The 22,600-nt window shown below is 34.2% G+C and overlaps 2 protein-coding genes across 4 annotated transcripts in view; one reads left to right on the forward strand and one right to left on the reverse strand.

Moving 5' to 3' along the window:
- Nucleotides 1–769, forward strand: part of LOC143562362 (large ribosomal subunit protein eL32z) — a 120,226-nt gene extending 119,457 nt beyond the window's left edge. The window contains exons 2-4 of one of the 3 annotated variants that reach the window (XM_077050197.1): nucleotides 104–203; nucleotides 269–450; nucleotides 530–769. In XM_077050197.1, the coding sequence (XP_076906312.1) occupies nucleotides 114–203; nucleotides 269–450; nucleotides 530–659 (402 nt within the window). In that variant the 5' untranslated portion in view covers nucleotides 104–113 and the 3' untranslated portion in view covers nucleotides 660–769. Of the gene's footprint in view, nucleotides 1–99; nucleotides 204–268; nucleotides 451–529 lie in introns of all 3 variants that reach the window. The other 2 variants (XM_077050192.1, XM_077050184.1) reach the window with 2 other exon arrangements.
- A 19,367-nt stretch (nucleotides 770–20,136) lies between these two features.
- Nucleotides 20,137–21,581, reverse strand: LOC143562382 (serine/threonine-protein kinase OXI1-like). The gene is made up of 2 exons (XM_077050206.1): nucleotides 21,118–21,581; nucleotides 20,137–21,029 (listed from the first exon to the last, which is right to left on the reverse strand). Exons 1-2 carry the CDS (start codon nucleotides 21,483–21,485, stop codon nucleotides 20,231–20,233), a joined length of 1,167 nt encoding a protein of 388 aa, XP_076906321.1. The 5' UTR covers nucleotides 21,486–21,581; the 3' UTR covers nucleotides 20,137–20,230.
- Nucleotides 21,582–22,600: the final 1,019 nt, after the last annotated feature.

Consider the following 22,600-nt stretch of genomic DNA (forward strand, 5'->3'; position numbering starts at 1 on the left):
ACAAATGTGTTTAAATTAAATACGAATTTGGCCAATTTATTTTGCTACTTATTTAATTGCTTGTATATGTCATGAAAAATTTGTAATCATGTTGGATAGTTCTCAGGTAAGCAATGGCAGTTCCTAAGCTTGCTAAGAAGATCGTCAAGAAGCGTGTCAAGAAGTTCAAGAGGCCTCAAAGTGACTGGAAGATATGCGTCAAGGTATGATAATATACCGTTATCTTTTAATTGGTCTAACGGTTTGACTTTCATATTTATTGTTTTAGGAAAACTGGCGTAGGCCCAAGGGTATTGACTCACGAGTTAGGAGAAAGTTTAAAGGTGTAACTCTTATGCCCAACATTGGGTACGGATCAGACAAGAAGACCCGACACTATCTTCCAAATGGTTTCAAGAAGTTTGTTGTTCACAATGCCAAAGAGCTTGAAGTCCTCATGATGCACAACCGGTATAATATTCTTTTTAATACGGTGTTTTTATTATTAACTGTTTTATTTTTTCAGCTGTTGATATTGGATATTTTTCAGGACATATTGTGCTGAAATCGCACACAATGTTTCTACCCGTAAAAGGAAGGAGATTGTTGAGCGTGCCGCGCAGTTGGATGTTGTTGTCACCAACAGTACGGCTAGGTTGCGCAGCCAGGAAGACGAGTGATTTTATCTTTATGTGCTATGGATTGGGTTTTCTTTCGGTTAATGTTAGTTTTAATTTGCAAGAACTCAAATCTTGATTTTCTGCTCATGTGGTTTCGTTACCAAGACTTGAATCAATTTTGTGAACCTGAATGTTATTAGTATATTTATTTTTATGCTGACTTTGTTGCATCAGTTCATTATGCCTGTTACTACTGACTTTTTTTATTTTTTATTTGTCTTGATTTAAGGCAAAGTAGTAAAGTTCTGTGGTTTATTAAGTTGGTTTTATGTATATATGTTTTTTGCTTTGCTTTGGTATCTTGATTTAAAGCAAAATACTAGTTTATTAGGGAATGTTGTGTGAGTATAATTGAATTCATAGTTTTAATTTTTGTTAACATATAACTAACTACAAGTTGCAATATGGTTAACATGCCTATGTGGACAATGCCGGAACACCGCTTTCTCGCCTCTGATTTCTCCTCTTTTCTCTCCTTTCCCCTGCAGCTTGTTTTGATTGCCAAACTTCTGTCCATCTTTCTCTTCGTGTAGCCTCAAAATTTGTTCCAGACAAGATTACAAAGTACTGCTGTGGATACTCTCATTAAGATGATCATGTTGCCCTTGTATACTGGAGAATTGCGAAATGTATAAAGAATCACCATTTTGCTAACAAACTTGATAGTTCATTTCTCACCGGCTAGAAATTAATATGGTATTGCGGTTCAAATGTTTATTTAACGAAATTGATCCTTTGTAGAATTTATGAGTGGAGAGCTTGTTTTTGATATTTCCTGCTAAAATTGAGTGAGTTGACCATAAAAGTCAAAAGCTGTAGCATGAACAAGCAAACACTTTTAATAACCGAAGATCACGACAATGAGGAATGGTATGTGGCAATGGATGCTTTCAACAAAACTTCTGATGCTAAAGGCGTTTGTTGAGGGTATATCATTAGTTGGGGCGCTGTGCATTTGAACTGGTCTGTGACCCATCAAAACATGTTATGTATATTTCCTTTTTAATTGTATTAGACATTCTATAACCCGATTTGATGCTTGACAACATGAATCGCTGGTGTGGGTGTTACTACTGCTCTACTTTGTCAAACTACGGGTTGGCGTAATTCGTGACTTGTTCCCCTGTGAATGTGAAGGAGCATCAACTATGTATGCCAAATTGGTCATGGATCGTCTTCCGCCAATTAGTCGCACTTCATGTAGTAGTAACCTAAAAAGGATCTAAAAGGATGGACTTAATGAAAATAGGTCCACAACTTAACCTAATATAAAACCTCCGTCTTCGTTTCTTCTTCAATCTGTTGTCAGTCGTTGCTTTCCGGGGACTAACCTAAGTCGAATGAAATATCAAATATGCACTGTTTTTCCTTCTCTCAACACTTTAGCTACTTTACGGATAATAAGAGGGGTCAAACTCTCAAAGGACGATCGAACTTTTAATACCCCTGTGAAGAAAGGTTTGCCTGTCGGAGGGACTTGTTTCTTAAGTTTTTTATTTAAGGGTTTGAAAAACAATAAGATAAGAAAATTTTTCTTTTTCCATTTTTAAGTTTTGTCATTAAAAGAAAAGAAAGCAAATGGAAATAAAAGTTAGGGTTTTTTTGCTTCAAAACTTTCCAGCCAAATATGGCTTGATTGTGAAGGAAAAATTATAGCCAATTACCATATTACCAATTTATCTTATCTTAATTCTATTTTCCATGTTCCTATGAGGACTAATTGTAAAGTTACAATTTTTTTTCTATCTTTTCCTTCCAATCTTTTTTTTGAACGACCAATCAAGAAGTTATATAAATGAAAAAATATCGACCTAGAAAGAAGCTAGACCGAGAAAAACACCAAAACACCCTTTTTCTTCCAATCTAACTCAAGAATGTAATTAATACTTTCTTTTCCTTTCTTTTATTTTAACTCGAGAATGCCTTTTAAGTATATAATTTCTTCTATCCAATCTTATCATTTTTTTTCCTTGTATTTTAAACCCAAGAATTACGTGCCTCGGCCAATTGTCAGGCTCGCACTACCCTAGGCCAGCCCTGTTCATTAATGTGTTTCAAAGAAATTATTTTACAACTGACCACAAAATAAAGCAAGTCTTAAATCAACTAATGGCATTATGAACCGTGTTTGTATATATAATATATGTTACAATTTGACGTGTGATAGAACCACAACGATGCATATCTATATTGTTGAAAATAAATAGCCTACTGTTAAACATTCGATTATAACAAAACATTATTAGTAAAAAATGTTTTAAATACCGGTACCATCGGCTACCTCATAAGGCTTAGGTATGACCAAGTATGGTAAAACTAGGAGACGGCATATGTTCTAAACAGTCGGTAATTCCGTTTACACCGATAAACTGGTTTAAATAATACGAACTTTTGGGGTGGTTGAAGAAGAGCAGAAGGGAGAACTTCATAATGATGATGTGAATAACATGTTTGGTGTGGAAGAGCATAAACCGGCTTCTCAAACACAAGGTCACTTGTTATACATATTAATTGTTACTTACGTAATTTCAGTGTATTATGATTATTGGTAAGTATAACTTCTTATTTTATATTGTAGAAAACGAAAATAGTTATGCTCTTATTGATGACTTTGTCAATGATATTGAATTTCTTCTTTTAAACGATTGTGAACTTAATGCATTCAACACTCTTATGCCATAAACCTAACGTAGACATTTTTTTTCTATAAAAAACGTTGTTGCAAACTTGAATTTTTATTATGGAATAATGTAATTTTGGATTGTTTTTTGAGTTGAAATTGCATTTTTATAATAAAAATTATAAGGTTAACTAGTTATATTGATACGAACTGCTCTCAGTACAACCAGTTGTACTATTTCTAAGACCATAGAAAACCGGCTTGTTAAAAGTTGATTAAAAGGTTGGTTTGATAAAAATATTTATTTTTCATATTTTCTCAAATATCAGATTATTTAAATTTGTGCATAAATTAATTTGAAAAACGTATGAATTCTTATATCTATTCTAATAAATGACTACTCACTTTTGCCACGTGTCACTCTCATAGTTCTTTTCCTCTTTTTTTCAACATTTCAATATTGATCCTTATATTTTAAGTCATTTCAATATATAAATAGAAGTTTATTTTTCTTGAATGTAAATCTTATTCGATTCATTTATTAACATTAATGGCGAAAGATAATAAAATAAGGAAATATCAAAATTAAAGTTGCAAACCTATTACAATAAAATTTGAAAATCATAGGTAATTAAAATCAAGGTAAACTATAACTTGTTTTTAAACTGAGATTTGAGTAGCAATGCATAATTTTTTTTATATAAGATTGGTTTCAAATTTGGATTTAAAATTTTTCTCATATATATTTGAACTCAGGAACATGTGTATTTTCTTAATTTTCTCCAACCATTTTATATAAATATTGCAAACATGAAGAATACATTTTATATATATATATCTCGGTGTTTAACATTAAATCATTGAAGTTGAATATAATAATTATAATCCATATGAATAGCGATTTACTATATGAACTATCTATCATTTATTTATATGACTTTTTTGTATAGTATAAAAGGTTAGCAACAAGAAGATCAATATTTAGTTTTCAATATTTTTCTTCATAACTCAAGACAAAAATGCTACAGAAACATATATTTTATGACGAGAAAAGTGAATACGGTGCTGTCATACACCCAACTTACACGCAAAACTCACCAAAACTACGTAGTTTTGATAAAAATACCTAAAAATATAAACTAAATCTCTTGATTTCTAAACTATCTCCATGTGTACTGATCGTTCTTCCTTTCTTCCTGCTACCCCAACATCGATACCTATTTCATTTTCTTTTTTCCAAAATTCTTCTAAGGTTCAGAGTGAAACATCTGGTATATGACTATGCAAGTAAGTATTATGAGACTATCAGAAAACCCTAACGTTTGCTCTATTCGAATATTCTATATCAATAAAAAATCGCAAAATTTCTCAGTGGAAAGAATTGGAATTGATCATGATGGTTCAACTGATTAATTTTAGGTTAAGATATTAACTAACATTTTTTATTTGAGATGCATCACAGGTCTTTGCACTCAAACTCATGATTCTATTACCTTTATTTAAAGATGGATCTCCACATTGCTTAAAACATGGGCCTTTGAGAAATTATGTCAATGATATATGTAATTGTGATTCTGGTATCTATATAACTAAATGGAATTGTGCAAACCTTAAGGTTCGTGAACAGTAATGAATTTGTTACTGGAATAACAAGTAATAATAATAGATAAAATATTAGGGTTCATGGGTAATTGTGATTCTTAATCAATTTAAAAGATGCCACGGATATGAACATTCGAGAGGATACTTGCCAGAAACGAGGGATGAGCAGATGCAGAAATTGTGTTGTGTCTTTTGGCTAAAGGAAAATGAAGTTGTTTGTTTAATTTTAATCAAAACTACGTAGTTTTGGTGAGTTTTACGTGTAAGGTTTGTTGTATGACAGCACCGTATTCACTTTCCCCTTTTATGACTTGATTTATATTTTTTTATACATTCAAATATATTAAATTTAATATGCCTTTTAAGACAAATTACTTAATTAAGACTTTCAAATTTTTAAACAAAAAAAATATGTTTCAATCCCTTTCCACTATTTTCGCTTTCCAAAAACTATTTATGATATGAAAACCTAGAATATCGTTTTCATAAGTTATTCATTCAAATCATTTTAATATTATATTACTTAGTAATTTTATTTTTAGACAAATACAATGATTTGAGGTTATGTTAGTGTTACATGTTGGGTAGTAGATAATTAAAGTGTCTGTTATAGTTTATATTCAAAATAATAAAACTATATACATTTTTTTTTTAAAAAAGAATTTACTGTTATTTGAACATGACTTTAAGGTTAGTATATTTTTGTCATTTTCCATTCATATGAAATGAAACAAATCATTTTGTTATTATATTTAAATTTTGGGTTTTATATGTTTTTTTATTATACAATTGTTAATTTTAATATATAAAATTAATTAAAATTTGTCATATGCAGAATATTAATAACAACAAATAATTTATCATGATTAATCAATTTCAGATTCAAAAGATTCTAATGATGATTATATATCAAAGTTCAGGTAATCTGTTTTTTGGGATAATTATTTTTTTTTGGATAAACATGAGCAAATGATCCCAAATGACATCATACATATTAATTGAGCAAAATGTATACTATTTTATGTGTATGAATATTTTTTGTTAGTTTCATAGATATATATTATAATTTATACAGGGTCGCGATATGTACTTGAATAACCTTATTTGTCACACAGACAACTATACATGGCTATATCAAGAGTTATAAGTAGGCATATATGTTACCTTATAAAGAGTTACAAATAGACATGGACTAAAGATTTTGATTTTTGATAAACAATGTATACCAACCAATACAATCACAAATGTAATTTACAAGGAAGGTTTTACTCCATCCGTCCCATTAAAAGTGTCAATGTTTCTTTTTTTGTTTGTCCCATTATAAATGTCCACTTTCAAAATTTATTAGTAAATTTTCAAATTTACCCTTAAACACACACAATTAATATTAATAACTAATATTAATGGACCCAATTTTCAAGGGCATTATTGTCATTTGATAAGCAAGAAAAGTAATCATTCAATATATATACCTTAAACTTTGTGTTTTCCAAACTGTTGGGTGCGGATGTTTATCCTCGGAATTGAGCATAACTTGAGGATGTTGACTCAAGCGGTTATTCTGAGGAATGTACGTTGACTAATTCAATTATCCTATATTATCTAACTGTTTTGCAGATAAGAGCACGTGTTAAATATGTTTATAAGAACGTGGATTACAACGGAATACTGCTTGAACTTCGTCAACAAACAAACGTGGGCAGTAACGGCTTGGTGAAGACTTAGTCTAGGGTTTCCGGAATAATCGGGATATCAGTTGTAAATCTCTTATTATATATTGAGCTGATAATATCGATAGATCACACACAACTCACTATTTAGCTACTATTACTCGTTGAATCACTTAGCTCACGATCACTTATCAGCTCAAACACGTTGTATTCACCGATTTCATTATTAATAATATTGACGGTGATAGTTTTCACCGTCCGGGGGTTTTTTGTGCCGGAGATCATAATAATCAAGCTTAATTTGACCAAAAGTTATGTTCATAATCCTTAACCGAAGCAAATTCGACTAAGGATTAAGTTGTAAACTCTTGACCGAGACGAAGACTATTATAATCAAGGGTTTTTTTCCCTCGTAATCATATCTTTGTGTTCGATCTTTTTACCATTAAGCACCTAGCCTCACGCACTAATTTGATCAAAAGTTAGTTGTTAATTTTTTACCGAAACACAAACCATAGCACTTCTAATGGGACGGAGGGAGTACTTATTTGTAACATATTTGTGTAATCTTAGTTATGTAATTTCTGTAATTTTCATATATATTGTAATTGTATTAACAATATATGATCATTTTATTGACAGTAATTCACTTAATGATTAAAATTTAAAATTTTTATCAATTACCCGTGTAATACACGAGCCTCAATCTAGTACACCAATATTGAAAGGTCACTTTCTAGGAAAGGTTCCTTTTATTTCAAAGAAGAGTTAATGACTTTTGTTGTGGTTGGATTTTGATTGAATTAAAATTCAACTCTATAAATATCGGTTAGTCTTGTCACATAACCATCACTTATTTCTTTGCTTTCATGAGATGACTTAATGATTTTGGTTTTGGTCTTGTTTTTAGTGGTTAAAGTTTCTCTATAATTTTTTTAAACATCAAAAAACATAAGATATTTATAATAATAATAATAATAATAACAATAATAGAAGTGATAAATAATAATAACGATAATAATAATAGTAAACGTGCCAAATTCTCGTCTTCACCAATGTTGAAAGGTGTCACTTTCAACTTTCTAGGTTTCTTTACTTTCGTGAGGCTAGTTAATGATTTTTAATTTATGGCTGGACTTTGAGTTAAATAATGTTCAACTTATTAAATGTTGGTTATTCATGTCATGACCATCGTATACTACTATACTTTTATCTGAGAGGAGTTAATGGTTTTGATTTTGGTCCAATTTGTTTTTTTAGAAATCCGTATATCCCATGAATAAAAATTATAGAAATTTGCAAATATAAATAGATGTTTATATATTTAGAGAATGGTTAAAATAAAAATAGAGTCTTAAGAAATTTGTAAGAAGTGCATAAATTTGGAGTTAAGAAACTAGCAAAGGTATGGATCAATACAAATTACATTAACGTGCTAGTTGTGAGAGTCAAGTAGTGTAATTATATATATAACATAGTGTAATGTAATTATAGTATAGTGTAATTACACTACAATGTATTTCTATAATTGCATTGTTTGATTCACATGTTTAGTACCGTTTTTTAGTTTGTACGTTTAACTTTCTCCTAGAAAACTATATAGGCCTAGATTCTAGAGATTATGTAACTATATGGGCTAGATCATAGATCCAAAAAAAATATTTAGTATTTTGAAATAGGAAAATTGGATTTTAATAATCCATATTGAATGATATTGGCCAATAATAATCCATATTCATTTTATCGTCACTAGCGGTCCCAAATTCAAAAAAGTTGGCCCCCAATGGTCCCCCGTTAAAAAGGACTTAACGACGTTATACTTTTTTCCGAATTTCAAACTAACTTTTTAGGGCTATTAATTGGAAGGAAGATGTGAGTCGAATGTGTTGGAATACCGTATGCCCGAGACACATAATTAGGTTAATGTGGCTAGTCATGTTTGATCCAAGTCGGGTCATACCCAATAACGAGTTAGACACACACCAATTATGTAATTGTTGAGATATGATCTATAAAACAAATACAGAACACGAAACATTCAGAAATCGGGTTTCTGAATAATTACTTGAAAGTGTTAAATAAATTAATTGGTTAATTTATTTATTCAAATAATTATTATTGAAATGATTATTTAAACATGTGTTCTTTTATAAAATGGTTTATAAAAGAAGGGGTGTTTATATATTTTATAAGGTATAAAATATATATATCATTTAAAACATGAGTCACATACACTCCATACACTTGGTCAAAGTTGGTAAAGAGTTGATGTAGGTTGAGTAAGACTTACTTGACCAAGACCTAACCAAGGATTTGATTGAGATATGATCTCATTTTAAATAGCATCAACATACTTTCAAGTAAGAAGAGAGATACAATACCTTTTCTCTCTTGCTTTTGGTTCGGCCAAAGACAAGAAAAGAAGAGGTTCGGGTCTCGTTTTTCTCGTGTTCAAGCTCCCTAACATAGCTCGGTGTGTGTTGGAGGCTCGGGGTATCTTCCGTTTGAGGATCTTCCCTTTGAAAGTCTAGCATCAACATCATCATCTTCTTCAACCATCAACTACATCTCTTAAAGGTTTAAGAATGTAAGTTTTACAATCTTTGATAGTTTAGTTTTTTCCCGTATTATTTGATCTTTTGTCTCGGGTTTCTAATCTTAAGATTAATGGTAATCTTGAAACAAGAATAAAGGGTTATTCATAGATTAACATATCATATAAACTTGTAATATATATATATATATATATATATATATATATGGATACATATGTTTAAGTTTGTGATTATCACGCTTCCGCCTTAATTGTGACTAGTTAAATAGTTAACTAAGTTTAAAATATCCATAGAAACCCAACAAATGGCATCAAGAGCCGGGATACGGAAAACTAAGCTTCGGGTTTTCGGTTTTATATTTTCCCCTTGAAAGATTTTATACAAAAATTAACATGCATGATTTTTTGTATTTAATCTTGTTATATTTTTTTGGCTTTGTTAAAAAAATAAAAAATAAAACCGAGTGAAATGGGCCGAAGCCCATTTTGGATGAATGGGCCGAAGCCCATAAGACCTTTCATTGGGCCGAAGCCCATGTGTTTTGGACATGTGGGCCGAAGCCCATAATCAAGTTATTGGGTCAAGCCCAAATGGGTTGGGCTAGGCCCGATAAGGTCGAGGGTTTTTGAAACGGGATCCTAAAACATAACGGGTTATGTTTAATATTTATTAAAACTAGACCGAGCCTAGACCAAAATGGATGTTTGTTTGTGGTTGATAATTGTAATTAATTATTCAAGTTTCGGTTTGTAATAATTAATTAGGGGCAGTTTTGTAATTATTTATTCATATGGGTATGTAATAAATAGATTGTTTGTAATATTTTTATTTTATAGAAAAATGTATTAGGACATTTGTTTTGTAAAATTAAAGAAGATTGTAAAATTGGAAGTTTGGGCCTTATTGGGCCGGGTATGGTGATAATGGGTCTCACAAGCCCATTAAGGGGATTCAAGCCCAAAAGGACCTAAGCCCACCTATTGAGCCCAAATGGAAGCTTATGGAAGCTAAGGCCCAAGTTCAAGCCCAATGGATCACAACGGGGTTGAAGAAGATGCTCGAAGCATTTGGATGCGGGATCGAGTGGGAGCTACAACATCCATGTGTCATGTGTCCCTTAGGATCGGACCTAAGACACACACTTGTTTCGGCTAACAAGTGTGGTCTAACTTAGCGGCTCGTGTCTAGTATAATAGTGTATGCTTGTTAATTGATTGTTTGATTATGTGGTTGCTAGATATTAGGATATCAACTTCGTCACATAGAATTAATTAACAAAGCATAAAACGGGTTCTAATAATTATCGGTAATTACGTGACACATAGTTTAATAAAATGGATTTATTAACTAGCCGTCTCACGCCCATAATAAAATGGTTTTATTATAAATTAGAATTTTGAAAATGGTTTCAAAATATCATGTTACTAAATGCATGTTAGAACATGATTTAAAGTTTTACAACTAGAATTATTAAAACCAAAAATCCCTTTTTAAAATTAAGGATAACAAGTCAAACACCATCCTTTTGTATAACGCTTAACGTATTAGTAAGCTCTTAGTGGGAAAAAGGTCACCTAACCGCGTAGAGTAAATTAATATGTAGAGGTAATATTGGCATATAAATGGGAAAAAGGTCACCTAACCGTTTGTATGTTAATATTACAAGTTGATACAAGTAGGACGACTTAAATTAGAACCATGTGAAGAGGGTCACCCAAGCATGGGGTCTAATAGGTGTTGATGGGATAAACATGCCGACACGAAATATGATTTCGAACCGGTCCCATAAACTCTAGAAGTTGCAAAAGGGTTTGCAATTGTTATGAATAACTACCTTGATAAACCGACAATGGGAAAAAGGTCACCTAACCGGAGTCGGGTTTATCGTTGGATTCTAGATTTTAATTATTAATTATATTTGGTATATATAAAAGGGTATTAATAATTAAAAAAAGGTAAAACACTAAAATGAACTTAATTAAAATACTGCAGATGGCCGCACACGTCGACGACAACATAATCCCTAACGTCCAAAATGTATCTCTCCGATCTATTCTCGCTAAAGACCGTCTTAACCACAATAACTTTTCGGATTGGTTCCGAAATTTAAGGATTGTTCTAAAACAAGAAAAATTATATCATGTTTTGGAAACACCTATCCCCAACGAACCGGAAGAGGGAAGTGAGGTCGAATATATGAATTGGGTCCAACACACGGAAGATTCCATTCAAGTGTCATGCCTCATGTTGGCGACTATGGTTCCCGAAATCCAAAAGGATTTCGAAAACCATAATGCGTACGACATGATTACTCAACTTAAGGAAATGTTCCTTAAGCAATCGAGGGTTGAAAGGTTCGAAACGGTTCGAGCCTTGCATGCATGTAGAATGGATGATAATCAACCAGTTTCAACTTATGTACTTAAGATGAAAAGTTACATTGATCGCCTCGCCAAGCTCAACTGTCCCATCTCAAAAGAGTTAGCAACGGATTTGACCTTAACTCTTTGTCGAAAAGGTTCGACACTTTCGTGTTAAATTATAACAAGAACGGGTGGGACAAAAACATTGGAGAACTTCACTCAATGCTTAAAACAGCCGAGGCGAGCATGGGTAAAAGGGTTTTACCCGTGTTTGCGATCAATGAAGGTAAATTCAAGAATCGATCTCAACCCAATCCTAAGGCTAAGGTAGCAAAAAGAAAGGGTCCCCCTGTGCATCTTAAGGGTAAGGGCAAATCACCGGTTGTGGCAAAGAAACAAAAGGTTGTGGAACCAAGGGGTCATAAGGATGATCCTTGTTTTGGTTGTGGGGAGACCGGACATTGGAAACGCAATTGCCTGGTCTACCTAAAAGAGCTAAGAGACAAGAGGAATGCGGGGCATGCCTCGGGTAATGTCTTTATGATTAATATTGAGCTAAATCTTATTTCTTCTAACACATGGGTATTGGATACCGGATGTGGAACTCATATTTGCAATTGGTTGCAGGGGTTCAAAAGGAATGAAGACTTAAAGAAGGGCGAAGTGAGTCTTTTCATGGGCAACGGTGCAAGGGTGCACGTGGTCGCTAGAGGAGACTTCACTTTATCGCTTCTAAGTGGTTTGGAAGTTGTTTTGAGAAATGTTTTGTATGCTCCTAGTTTGACTAGGAACATTATTTCCGTGCACCTTCTTAAGACAATGTAACTTTGACTTTAAATTTGTAAAATCAGAAATGCATGTATCATCTAATGGTATCTTTTATTTTAAAGCTGTACCAAACAACGGTATTTATGAATTAGTTCATGACAATACCTCGAATAGCTCATTATATCAAACTTCCACTAAAAGACTCAAAAAGGATTTGAGTGATTCCTACATTTGGCATTGTCGTCTTGGACACATAAACAAGAATCGTGTAAATACTCTCCAAAAGAATGGTCTTTTGAAAACAAATGAGTTAGGTTCGTTTGATGAGTGTGAATCTTGTATTCAAGGCAAGATGACCAAAGAACCTTTTAAAGGTACAAATGAAAGGGCTAAGGACTTGTTAGGTATCATACATACGGATGTATGCGGACCTCTCAAGCCCACTAGTAGGAATAGTGAAAGGTACTTCATTACCTTTACCGACGATTTTAGTCGATATGGGTATGTGTATCTAATGAAACACAAACATGAAGCCTTTGAAATGTTCAAGGAATTTCAAAATGAAGTACAAAATCAGCTCGACCGAACAATCAAGGTACTCCGCTCCGATAGAGGAGGCGAATACCTAAGTGATGCTTTTCAAAGTCATCTTAGAGATTGTGGAATTGTTTCACAGCTCACTCCTCCTGGTACTCCTCAACATAACGGAGTATCCGAAAGGAGGAATCGAACACTGTTGGACATGGTTCGATCAATGATGGCACGAAGCTCACTACCACCATCATTTTGGGGATATGCGCTACTTACAGCGGCTCGTATTTTGAATATGGCCCCGACCAAAAAGGTGGATCGAATACCCTATGAAGTGTGGCATGGAAAGGTTCCATCCTTTTCATATTTAAGGGTATGGGGATGCATAGTTTATGTTAAACGTGACACCCCAAATAAGCTTGAGGCTCGATCCATCAGGTGTATCTTCATAGGATACCCAAAGGATAATATAGGATATATATTCTATGATCCTAGTGAACAAAAAGTGTTTATTTCACGCAAAGGATACTTCTTAGAAACTAAGTTCCTTATGGAAGGACCTAGTGAAAAGAGAGTGGAACTTGAAGAGGTTCAAGAATCACTGGATGATACACAGTTGGTCGATACTAGTTTTCAACACGAGGATGTTGAAGGTGATCAAATGGTTGATCATACACACGTTGCTCGCAGATCTAGTAGGATTAGTAGACCTCCCAAGAAATATGGATTTCTCGTGGATGATTGCTACTTGGTCGATTCGGATGAACCGATCTCCTACAAAGATGCTATGTCACAACCTGATTGTGACAAGTGGCTTGAAGCCATGAGCGCCGAGATGCAATCCATGCACGATAACCAAGTTTGGGAATTGGTTAATCGTCCACTTAACTCCAAAGTGGTTGGATGTAAGTGGGTCTTCAAGAAGAAGACCGATATGCATGGAAATTTAGATACTTACAAAGCACGACTTGTAGCAAAAGGTTTCACGCAAACTCAAGGGATTGATTATGATGAAACCTTCTCGCCGATCGCGATGCTTAAGTCGATCAGGATATTATTTGCCATTGCAGCTCATTTTGATTATGAGATATGGCAAATGGATGTCAAGACCGCTTTTCTTAATGGATATCTTGAGGAAGATGTCCATATGGTTCAGCCTGAAGGTTTTGTCGATCCATCTAATCTTGATAAAGTATGTAAGTTAAGGAAATCAATCTACGGGTTGAAACAAGCATCACGGATGTGGAATCATCGTTTTAATGAAGAAATCAAAGCGTTTGGTTTCGTCCAAAACGGTGATGAGGCGTGTGTGTATAAATGGGCTAGTGGGAGTATAATCATGTTCCTCATTTTGTATGTCGATGATATACTTTTATTTGGAAATGATATACCAAGTATGGAAAACGTTAAAGCGTGGTTAAGTAGTCGTTTCTCAATTAAGGATCTTGGAGAAGCGACATATATCTTGGGAATAAAGGTCTATAGGGATAGACAAAGGAAATTGATCGGACTCAATCAAAGTGCATACATTGATAAAATCCTGAAAAGGTTCAGGATGGAAAACTCTAAGAAAGGTTTGGTACCTATTCCTAGAGGAACCGTGTTAAGCTCATCCCAAAGTCCTAGCTCTAAGGAAGAGCAGGATAGGATGAAGCATGTTCCTTATGCTTCGGCAATAGGATCTATCATGTATGCAATGATGTGCACTAGACCGGACGTCTCGTATGCTTTAAGCATAACGAGTAGATACCAGCACAACCCAGGTGACAGTCATTGGATGGCTGTCAAGAATATATTAAAATACCTTAGAAGGACTAAGGATATGTTTTTAATATATGGGTCTGGTGAGGAGGAACTCGTCGTAAAGGGTTACGTGGATGCGAGTTTCCAAACTGACCGAGATGATTCTCGGTCACAGTCGGGATATGTCTTCATTTTGAATGGAGGCGCTGTCTCTTGGAAGAGTTCGAAGCAGGATGTTGTCGCGTTATCCACTACAGAATCTGAGTACATCGACGCTTCAATGGCAGCCCAAGAAGCTGCATGGATGAAAAAGTTCATCATGGATCTAGGGATTATCTCTACCATTCAGGAGCCCCTAGAGATATTCTGTGACAATGAGGGTGCTATTGCACAGATCAAGGAGCCTCGTGCTCATCAGAAAACGAGGCACATTGAGCGCAGATTCAACTACATAAGGGATGAAGTTGAAAAGAGAAAGATATGTATTCATAAAGTTCATACCGATCAAAATATTGCGGACCCACTCACGAAGCTCCTCGATAGGCCAAAGCATGAGGGTCATGTTTGTGCATTAGGACTTCGGTATTCTAGTGAGTGGATTTAATCTGTGTTTAGTGTTTGTATAAGAATGAATGTAATGGGTATCTCATGAAAATTAATTATGTTTTAATTATTCAATGAGTTATGTTCTATATTTGCATGTTTAATCCATGAATGACTTATGTTGTTCTAAACGTCCGTAGTCGATCATACTTGTGGGAACAAGTATGAAGGTAAGACTATTATGAACCCGGATTGGTTGATGTTCATGTGATGAATATAGGGCATAGGTTTGCCACCAAGGTTCATAGATATTTGTGGGATACAAATATTGGACTGACCCGCTCTCAAGGATCACTGCATGGAGTTAGTGTAACTGATCATAAGTAATCCTTGAGTAAAGGCGAGTATCATTATGTCCTTTGACCTGAGATGCATATTGGATCTGGTTTTCATCAAGTCTGATAACTTGACTCTCTTCTTTGTTATTTCGGTAACACCATAACGTGTAAGAAAGAGCTCAGATATCATACGAGATGTCAACGAGGATGTATGCAGTCAAGATGGGATTTGTTCCTCTTATGTGTTGAGAGTTTAGATGTCTAAGGCCTGTTAAGTTAAATCATTGAGAGAATGATCACTCTGTGTCTCTTCGTTTTGACAGGACATCTAGTAACAAAGGGATGTAGTGATAAGACTTACCTATATCATATCAAGTATGGACTTGAAGGGGATGATGTTATTGAATGGCACTTAGTCAAACACACTAGGGGTGGTGACCTGTTGTTAGGCGGTATTCACCATTAGCATTAACTTCCTATGAGTCTCGTGCAAGTAGGAGATTGTTGGAATACCGTATGCCCGAGACACATAATTAGGTTAATGTGGCTAGTCATGTTTGATCCAAGTCGGGTCATACCCAATAACGAGTTAGACACACACCAATTATGTAATTGTTGAGATATGATCTATAAAACAAATACAGAACACGACACATTCAGAAATCGGGTTTCTGAATAATTACTTGAAAGTGTTAAATAAATTAATTGGTTAATTTATTTATTCAAATAATTATTATTGAAATGATTATTTAAACATGTGTTCTTTTATAAAATGGTTTATAAAAGAAGGGGTGTTTATATATTTTATAAGGTATAAAATATATATATCATTTAAAACATGAGTCACATACACTCCATACACTTGGTCAAAGTTGGTAAAGAGTTGATGTAGGTTGAGTAAGACTTACTTGACCAAGACTTAACCAAGGATTTGATTGAGATATGATCTCATTTTAAATAGCATCAACATACTTTCAAGTAAGAAGAGAGATACAATACCTTTTCTCTCTTGCTTTTGGTTCGGCCAAAGACAAGAAAAGAAGAGGTTCGGGTCTCGTTTTTCTCGTGTTCAAGCTCCCTAACATAGCTCGGTGTGTGTTGGAGGCTCGGGGTATCTTCCGTTTGAGGATCTTCCCTTTGAAAGTCTAGCATCAACATCATCATCTTCTTCAACCATCAACTACATCTCTTAAAGGTTTAAGAATGTAAGTTTTACAATCTTTGATAGTTTAGTTTTTTCCCGTATTATTTGATCTTTTGTCTCGGGTTTCTAATCTTAAGATTAATGGTAATCTTGAAACAAGAATAAAGGGTTATTCATAGATTAACATATCATATAAACTTGTAATATATATATATATATATATATATATATATGGATACATATGTTTAAGTTTGTGATTATCACGCTTCCGCCTTAATTGTGACTAGTTAAATGGTTAACTAAGTTTAAAATATCCATAGAAACCCAACAGAATGATATAAAACTTAGCTCCAAACAATGATCCAAACGACTTGAATTGGTTAATATTAAGTTCAAACACCCGAATTGAAGTATTGTTTCGTCATTTTGAAGCACTGTTTTGAACTAAGTTTCACACCAATCGACTCGTATCCTCCTAACGATCAAAAGCCCTAAAACATTGGTTTGAAATTCAGAAAACAATAACGCCGTTAAGTTAATTTTAACGGGGGACCATTGGAAACCAACTTTTTTGAATTTGGGACCGCCAGTGACGATAAAATGAATAGGGATTATTATCAGCCAATACCATTTAATAGGGATTATTAAAATCCAATATTCCTTTTGAAATATACCAATCTTTAAGACTTTAACCACTAAATCCTAGAATTCCATGTAACCTTTTATTTAATATAATTTCTCTCAAAGTATATGATTAATCTTTCATTATGTTACATAGCCGATTAAAATGAAAACAATATAAAATGTTTTTAGGTGTGATAAAACGGAATACGACTACGTAAATATCTCGAATGATAATTTTTTTTCTTTGAATAACCAATAAACCCCGCCACCTGATACATTTATTGTCAAAAGGTCACTCACGTTCGTACAGACATCATTAGTGACCTGGTCAGTCACCAATTTTAGGAGAGACCCATCCAGGGTCGTCTTGTGGGTAAACTAAATGAGACAATGACTTTAAGCCTCCAGATTTATAGGGTTTCTATCTTGAATAAGTGTTATGTATTATAAGATTTTGAAAGTAGAGTTCTATTAGAATTAGTAACTCAATAATGAGCCATAAGCTAACGATGAGTGCTTCATATTCATTATCACGACATATCATCCATATTTTATCATTCTTGTATACTCTCTAACGCTATACGCATAAAGAAAGGAAAATAAAAAGGCCTCAATATTTTAATTAGTTTTAGGCCTACGAGGATGTTGAGCCGACCCTGGACTCATCGTCCGAAGATTTATTATAGTAAAATCTCTAGCTCGCGTATAAAGAATAGCGTAGTGTTACCATCGGACCAATTGGTTTGATGATCAATTCGGTTAACAGCTAGCTCAAACATGATGCATGAGAAAGTGAGGTGGCCCCAGCCCTCAAATGAAGAGCTGGCATGAAAGCAAAAGGGGCTATGTGAGTGCGGGCAGCCAGACATTTTAATGGAATATTTTAATATGTTAAATGCATGTCTTTTCTAAAACTTAAATATCACTATTTAATGGGTACATGTTCAATTGTCTTGCTGAATTTGGCAGCCAAAAGGCCCAAAACTTCAAAAACCCCATATCATTTATGTCATTCCAGAAGTAAACTTTATTATTTATATTTTTATGGTTTAATTATATAAATATGAGGTTCGAATTGAAGAATAAGATATTATGATTGTGGACTGACTGATGTAATATGGGGCCTCGTCCATGAGTATTCTTGGGTTTCTTTTGTTTGTAGGGACACATGTCCGGCCGTCCGAGGCCTACCAATTTTTTTATACAGTTTTAAATTATTTCAAAATACACTTATAAAACGGTTTCTTTTTATTATTTTTTATTTACAGAACAAATTAAAGCTTTAAGAAAACAAACTTTTATAAAGTAAACTTTTAAAATACTATAATTTCTTTTTAAGTGAAAAAGGGTTTACATAAAAGCAGGGCCGGCTCAAGCATTTTGGGGGCCTAAAGAAAAGAAAGAAGCCGAGGCCCTTTTCCGATAATTTTATGCTTAGAAAACATTGGTAGATTCATATCTAAATAGGTTGTTAATTTATTTCAGCTGAGTAAAATTGGGTATAAGAAAGCAAACCATCGGATTTATTAAAGGAGTTCAACCTAAATTGGTTGGGTTCGGGCTTAAGAAAACAACAATTTATGATAGAATATGAAAGCAAAATAAAATTTTGGAAATTCATTTAAAGATTTTAGAAAAATAAATTCAAATCTGCACAACTAGATTAGAATAAGTTGGTTTGTTATCAAGCAAACCAATTAAGTAACTTTGCTAGACATAATTGATAATTTTTTCATCTATTTTTCACCTGCTCTAGTGCTCTCTACTTGTTGAATCCAACAAAATAACATAAAAACAAAACCCAAACCATGAAACTATGGAAGCAAATAAATGGTTTCAAGTACAGGAATGATATTGAATTATGAGTCAAAGTGGTCAAAGGATTTTATAATAGAAAAATACGTATATATTTTTTCCAAAAATGGAGGCCTTACATATATGGTGGCCCTAAGCTAAGGCTTTACTTTGTTGTAAATAAGGGCCGACACTGTATAAAAGAACCTTAAAAACTTTTGGAAAATAATTTGATTATAAAAATAATTTAGAATATGACGATAATGTTGAATTTAAAGGTAATAGTACTGTTTTTGGAATGAATGCATAACCCACAGAAAAAAGTTTGTACAATATGTTGTATGTGCGAGCAAACGAATTTATACAGGGGACATGAGTTTGTTTTAAAGAACCTGTTAAACACGATTCTTAGGCAAACCAATTTTGGTGCATGTTAATGTATGTAAGCTGTAATTGTACTATAAAGTATTGTAATCGATAAGTATTTTTATTTGTTTGTTATACAAGTGTTTCAATTATATCGTTCATACAAAATGAAACTTTTATTTAACATAAAATAAAACAAATTATATAATTAAAATTACAACTACAAACTCGTGCAATGTAAATAAATTAATATGTACAAGTGTATTTCTAGTCATCATCCTTTAATTTCCACACTTCCTTTTCTTCAACAAGAATAATAAAGACTTACAGGGATTACACAATTTTCTTTGTGGAATTAAACTTTCTACTAAAAAAGACTTCATATAATTCTTAGACACTGGTGGGGGAACTAAAACTATAAATCTATAATGAATAAAAACCGCACACATACCTTGACATTTTAATTTAAAAAAACTATAATCACGAAATTATTAATAATTTAAATAGACAAGTGGTCTAACACTCTAATTTTTAAACTAGGGGGGCTTGCCCCAATGGCCAAGAACATGATAGATAATCCGGATGTCCGGGTTCGAATCCTGATTTCGACCGGATTTTACCAGAGTATTAAAACCTGTCGTGCCTTCTGGCAAGGTGAGGCAATTGAGTTAACCGGGAACGCAAAGCCAAACTCGGATGCCAGTGTGGATCCCGATCATGTCAATATAGTTGGCATGAGTGGGGTGGTGGACGCGACATGTTCACGCATTAAGATAACTTAACTGTGAAAATCAGTGTTCGAAACAAAAAAACAATCTAATTTAATCATCAATCATTTCTACACATTCTAATTAACATTATTATAAGTGATATAATATATTAATATCCAATAATCATAAAACTTACAAACTCAAAAAACCAAAAAATTCTCTTCATTTACCTTCTTCTCCATGACGTCATCACCCACCTCAAACACCTCACGGACATAATCCTCTACATCAATATTTTTATTCCCACCCGTGCACTCCTCATCGAACCGTCCAGGTATAAACGGTGGCCTCGAGATATCCATGACTTTTTCCCAGTCAACGCCTTTGAAAAAATCTTGACCTTTGATTTCCGCCACCGTTATTCTCTCTTTCGGATCCTTTTCCAACAGTTTCCGGATCAAATCCCGCAACGGCGACGGTTCTCCCACGAGTTCCGGCGTCTTCGATAATATCCGGTAAAACGTTTCCTTCCTGTTTATTCCTCTAAACGGCGTCGTTCCGTACAACATCTCGTGCAAAACGACACCTAAGCACCACCAGTCTACCGCAAAGTCATGACCGGTGCCTTGTATCATCTCCGGTGCCACGTACTCTTCCGTTCCGACGAACGAGTTTGATCTGTCGGAACTCGGTTCTGAGTTGACTGACTCGGCTGGATGGACCGAGTCTTTCGCCGAGTTAGCAAGATTGCAACACGTGTACAGGTTTGAGAATTTGTATTTACGGTTTTTCGACGGATCGGATTTTGGTAACGGTGACGGTGACGGAGATAACGATGAAGATGAAGCTTTTGGTGAGAGTTCGGTTGAGAGGTCGAAATCAACCAGCATTAAGTGTCCGTTATCTTGTATCATAATGTTATCAGGCTTTAGATCGCGGTAGACGATGCCTAATTGGTGAAGGTACTCCAATGCGAGTACTAATTCCGCAGCGTAAAACCTAAATTGTGCATGATTTTAATTTGTAGTTTATGATTAACGTAATGGTTTTACATTGACAAATAATTGAAATTTGAATTATATTTTACCTGATGAAATCATTAGAGAACATATTATCAGTCTGTTTCTTGCGGAGGTAATTGAGGTTACGTCCTGGACAGTAATCAATGGCGTAACCGACGATGTGTTCAGTAGATAATATGCCACGGAGTTTCGGAAGCAAAGGATGTTGAAATCGTCGTAACACGTCTTGCTCGAAGAAAATTCGCTTGTAGTGTTTATCATTGCTATCGGTTTTCTTCACTTTACTATTGATTGAAGCTCTTGAAATCGCTTTTAAGGCGAGCAATTCTCCGTTGTGTTGGACCAAAAACACTACGCCTTTAGCTCCTCGACCTAAAGGCGATAAAACGTTTAGTTTGTCGATGTCTAACAACGAAATTTGATCATTGTTCATGGCAACACCGGTGGCGATGAATGCCGTGACGTAGGGGTTTTACTATTTCTTTGTTTAGGAGAGGTGAGGAGTAGATGGGAAGTGTAACAGAAACAAGTATAGGAGGTTTAAAGTTGAGGTGCCTTTCAATTAAGACTCGCTGAATATCAAATAAAAATTAATGCTACTTACTAACGCTGTTTTATTCGCGTCATCACCGCATATACTGTTGAATGTTTGATGTTCATATGTAATGTAATACTAGCTTGGTTACCCGCGTAACACACAAGTTAAAATAAGTATTTTTTTTTAAATAATAACATAATATAAAATACAAAAAAAATGTATCACATATATAAATATAAATTATACAGTAAAAAAGTACACATTACGCAATTTGGAAATAAAAAGTTATTAGTTTGTTATATTCTATATCCAAACTTAGTTGTAATGGCTACTTTTTTAAAAAAATTGTGAACAAAAACTCATTCTAATCTTAAACTATTTTGACATGAAAAATGTTTGATAATTTAACCGGTTAAAGAAACCCACTCGTTTCGTATTGGTTACTTAGACTGGGGGGTGAGCAGTGGGCGCGGCCGCCTACGTGGCTCGCGAACACCGCTACACCCCTCAGGTGAGCCGGGGCGCGGTGGTCCGGCGTGGGTGTGACCGCGGGAGAAAGATAGCCGTTGGGCTGTTTGGGCTGTTTGGGTTTACAAAAAAACTAGCCATTGGGCTGTTTTTAATTCCTTTTTTTTTAATAAATAATACATTATAAATAACTATCCCATTTTATAACAATAACACACCATTCTCATTATATTTCTCTCTTATAATTTAAGAATCTATCAAGTTACAAACCATGTCGAGTTGGGGCAACATCAACGAAACTCAATTTCCCGAGGAATGTAACTACATGGACGACGATTCGTTTCAAGAGTTCATTAGGGTGTCACAACCTGATTTTTCGGTCCCGGAAACACAACCGGAGCCGGCAAAACGATCACACAAAAAGAAGGGGAAGAAGACAGGTGAAGCGGATGGTCCTTCGGCACCGGAGAAGCGGAAGTCTACTCCGTGGTCTAAATAAGAAAAACTTGCGTTGGTGAAAGCTTGGATTGAAATATCCCAAG

The sequence above is a fragment of the Bidens hawaiensis genome, unplaced genomic scaffold, assembly GCF_021521415.1.
Source record: "Bidens hawaiensis isolate Kalapana, Puna unplaced genomic scaffold, B.hawaiensis_p1.1 tig00001179_1, whole genome shotgun sequence".
NCBI lineage: Eukaryota > Viridiplantae > Streptophyta > Magnoliopsida > Asterales > Asteraceae > Bidens > Bidens hawaiensis.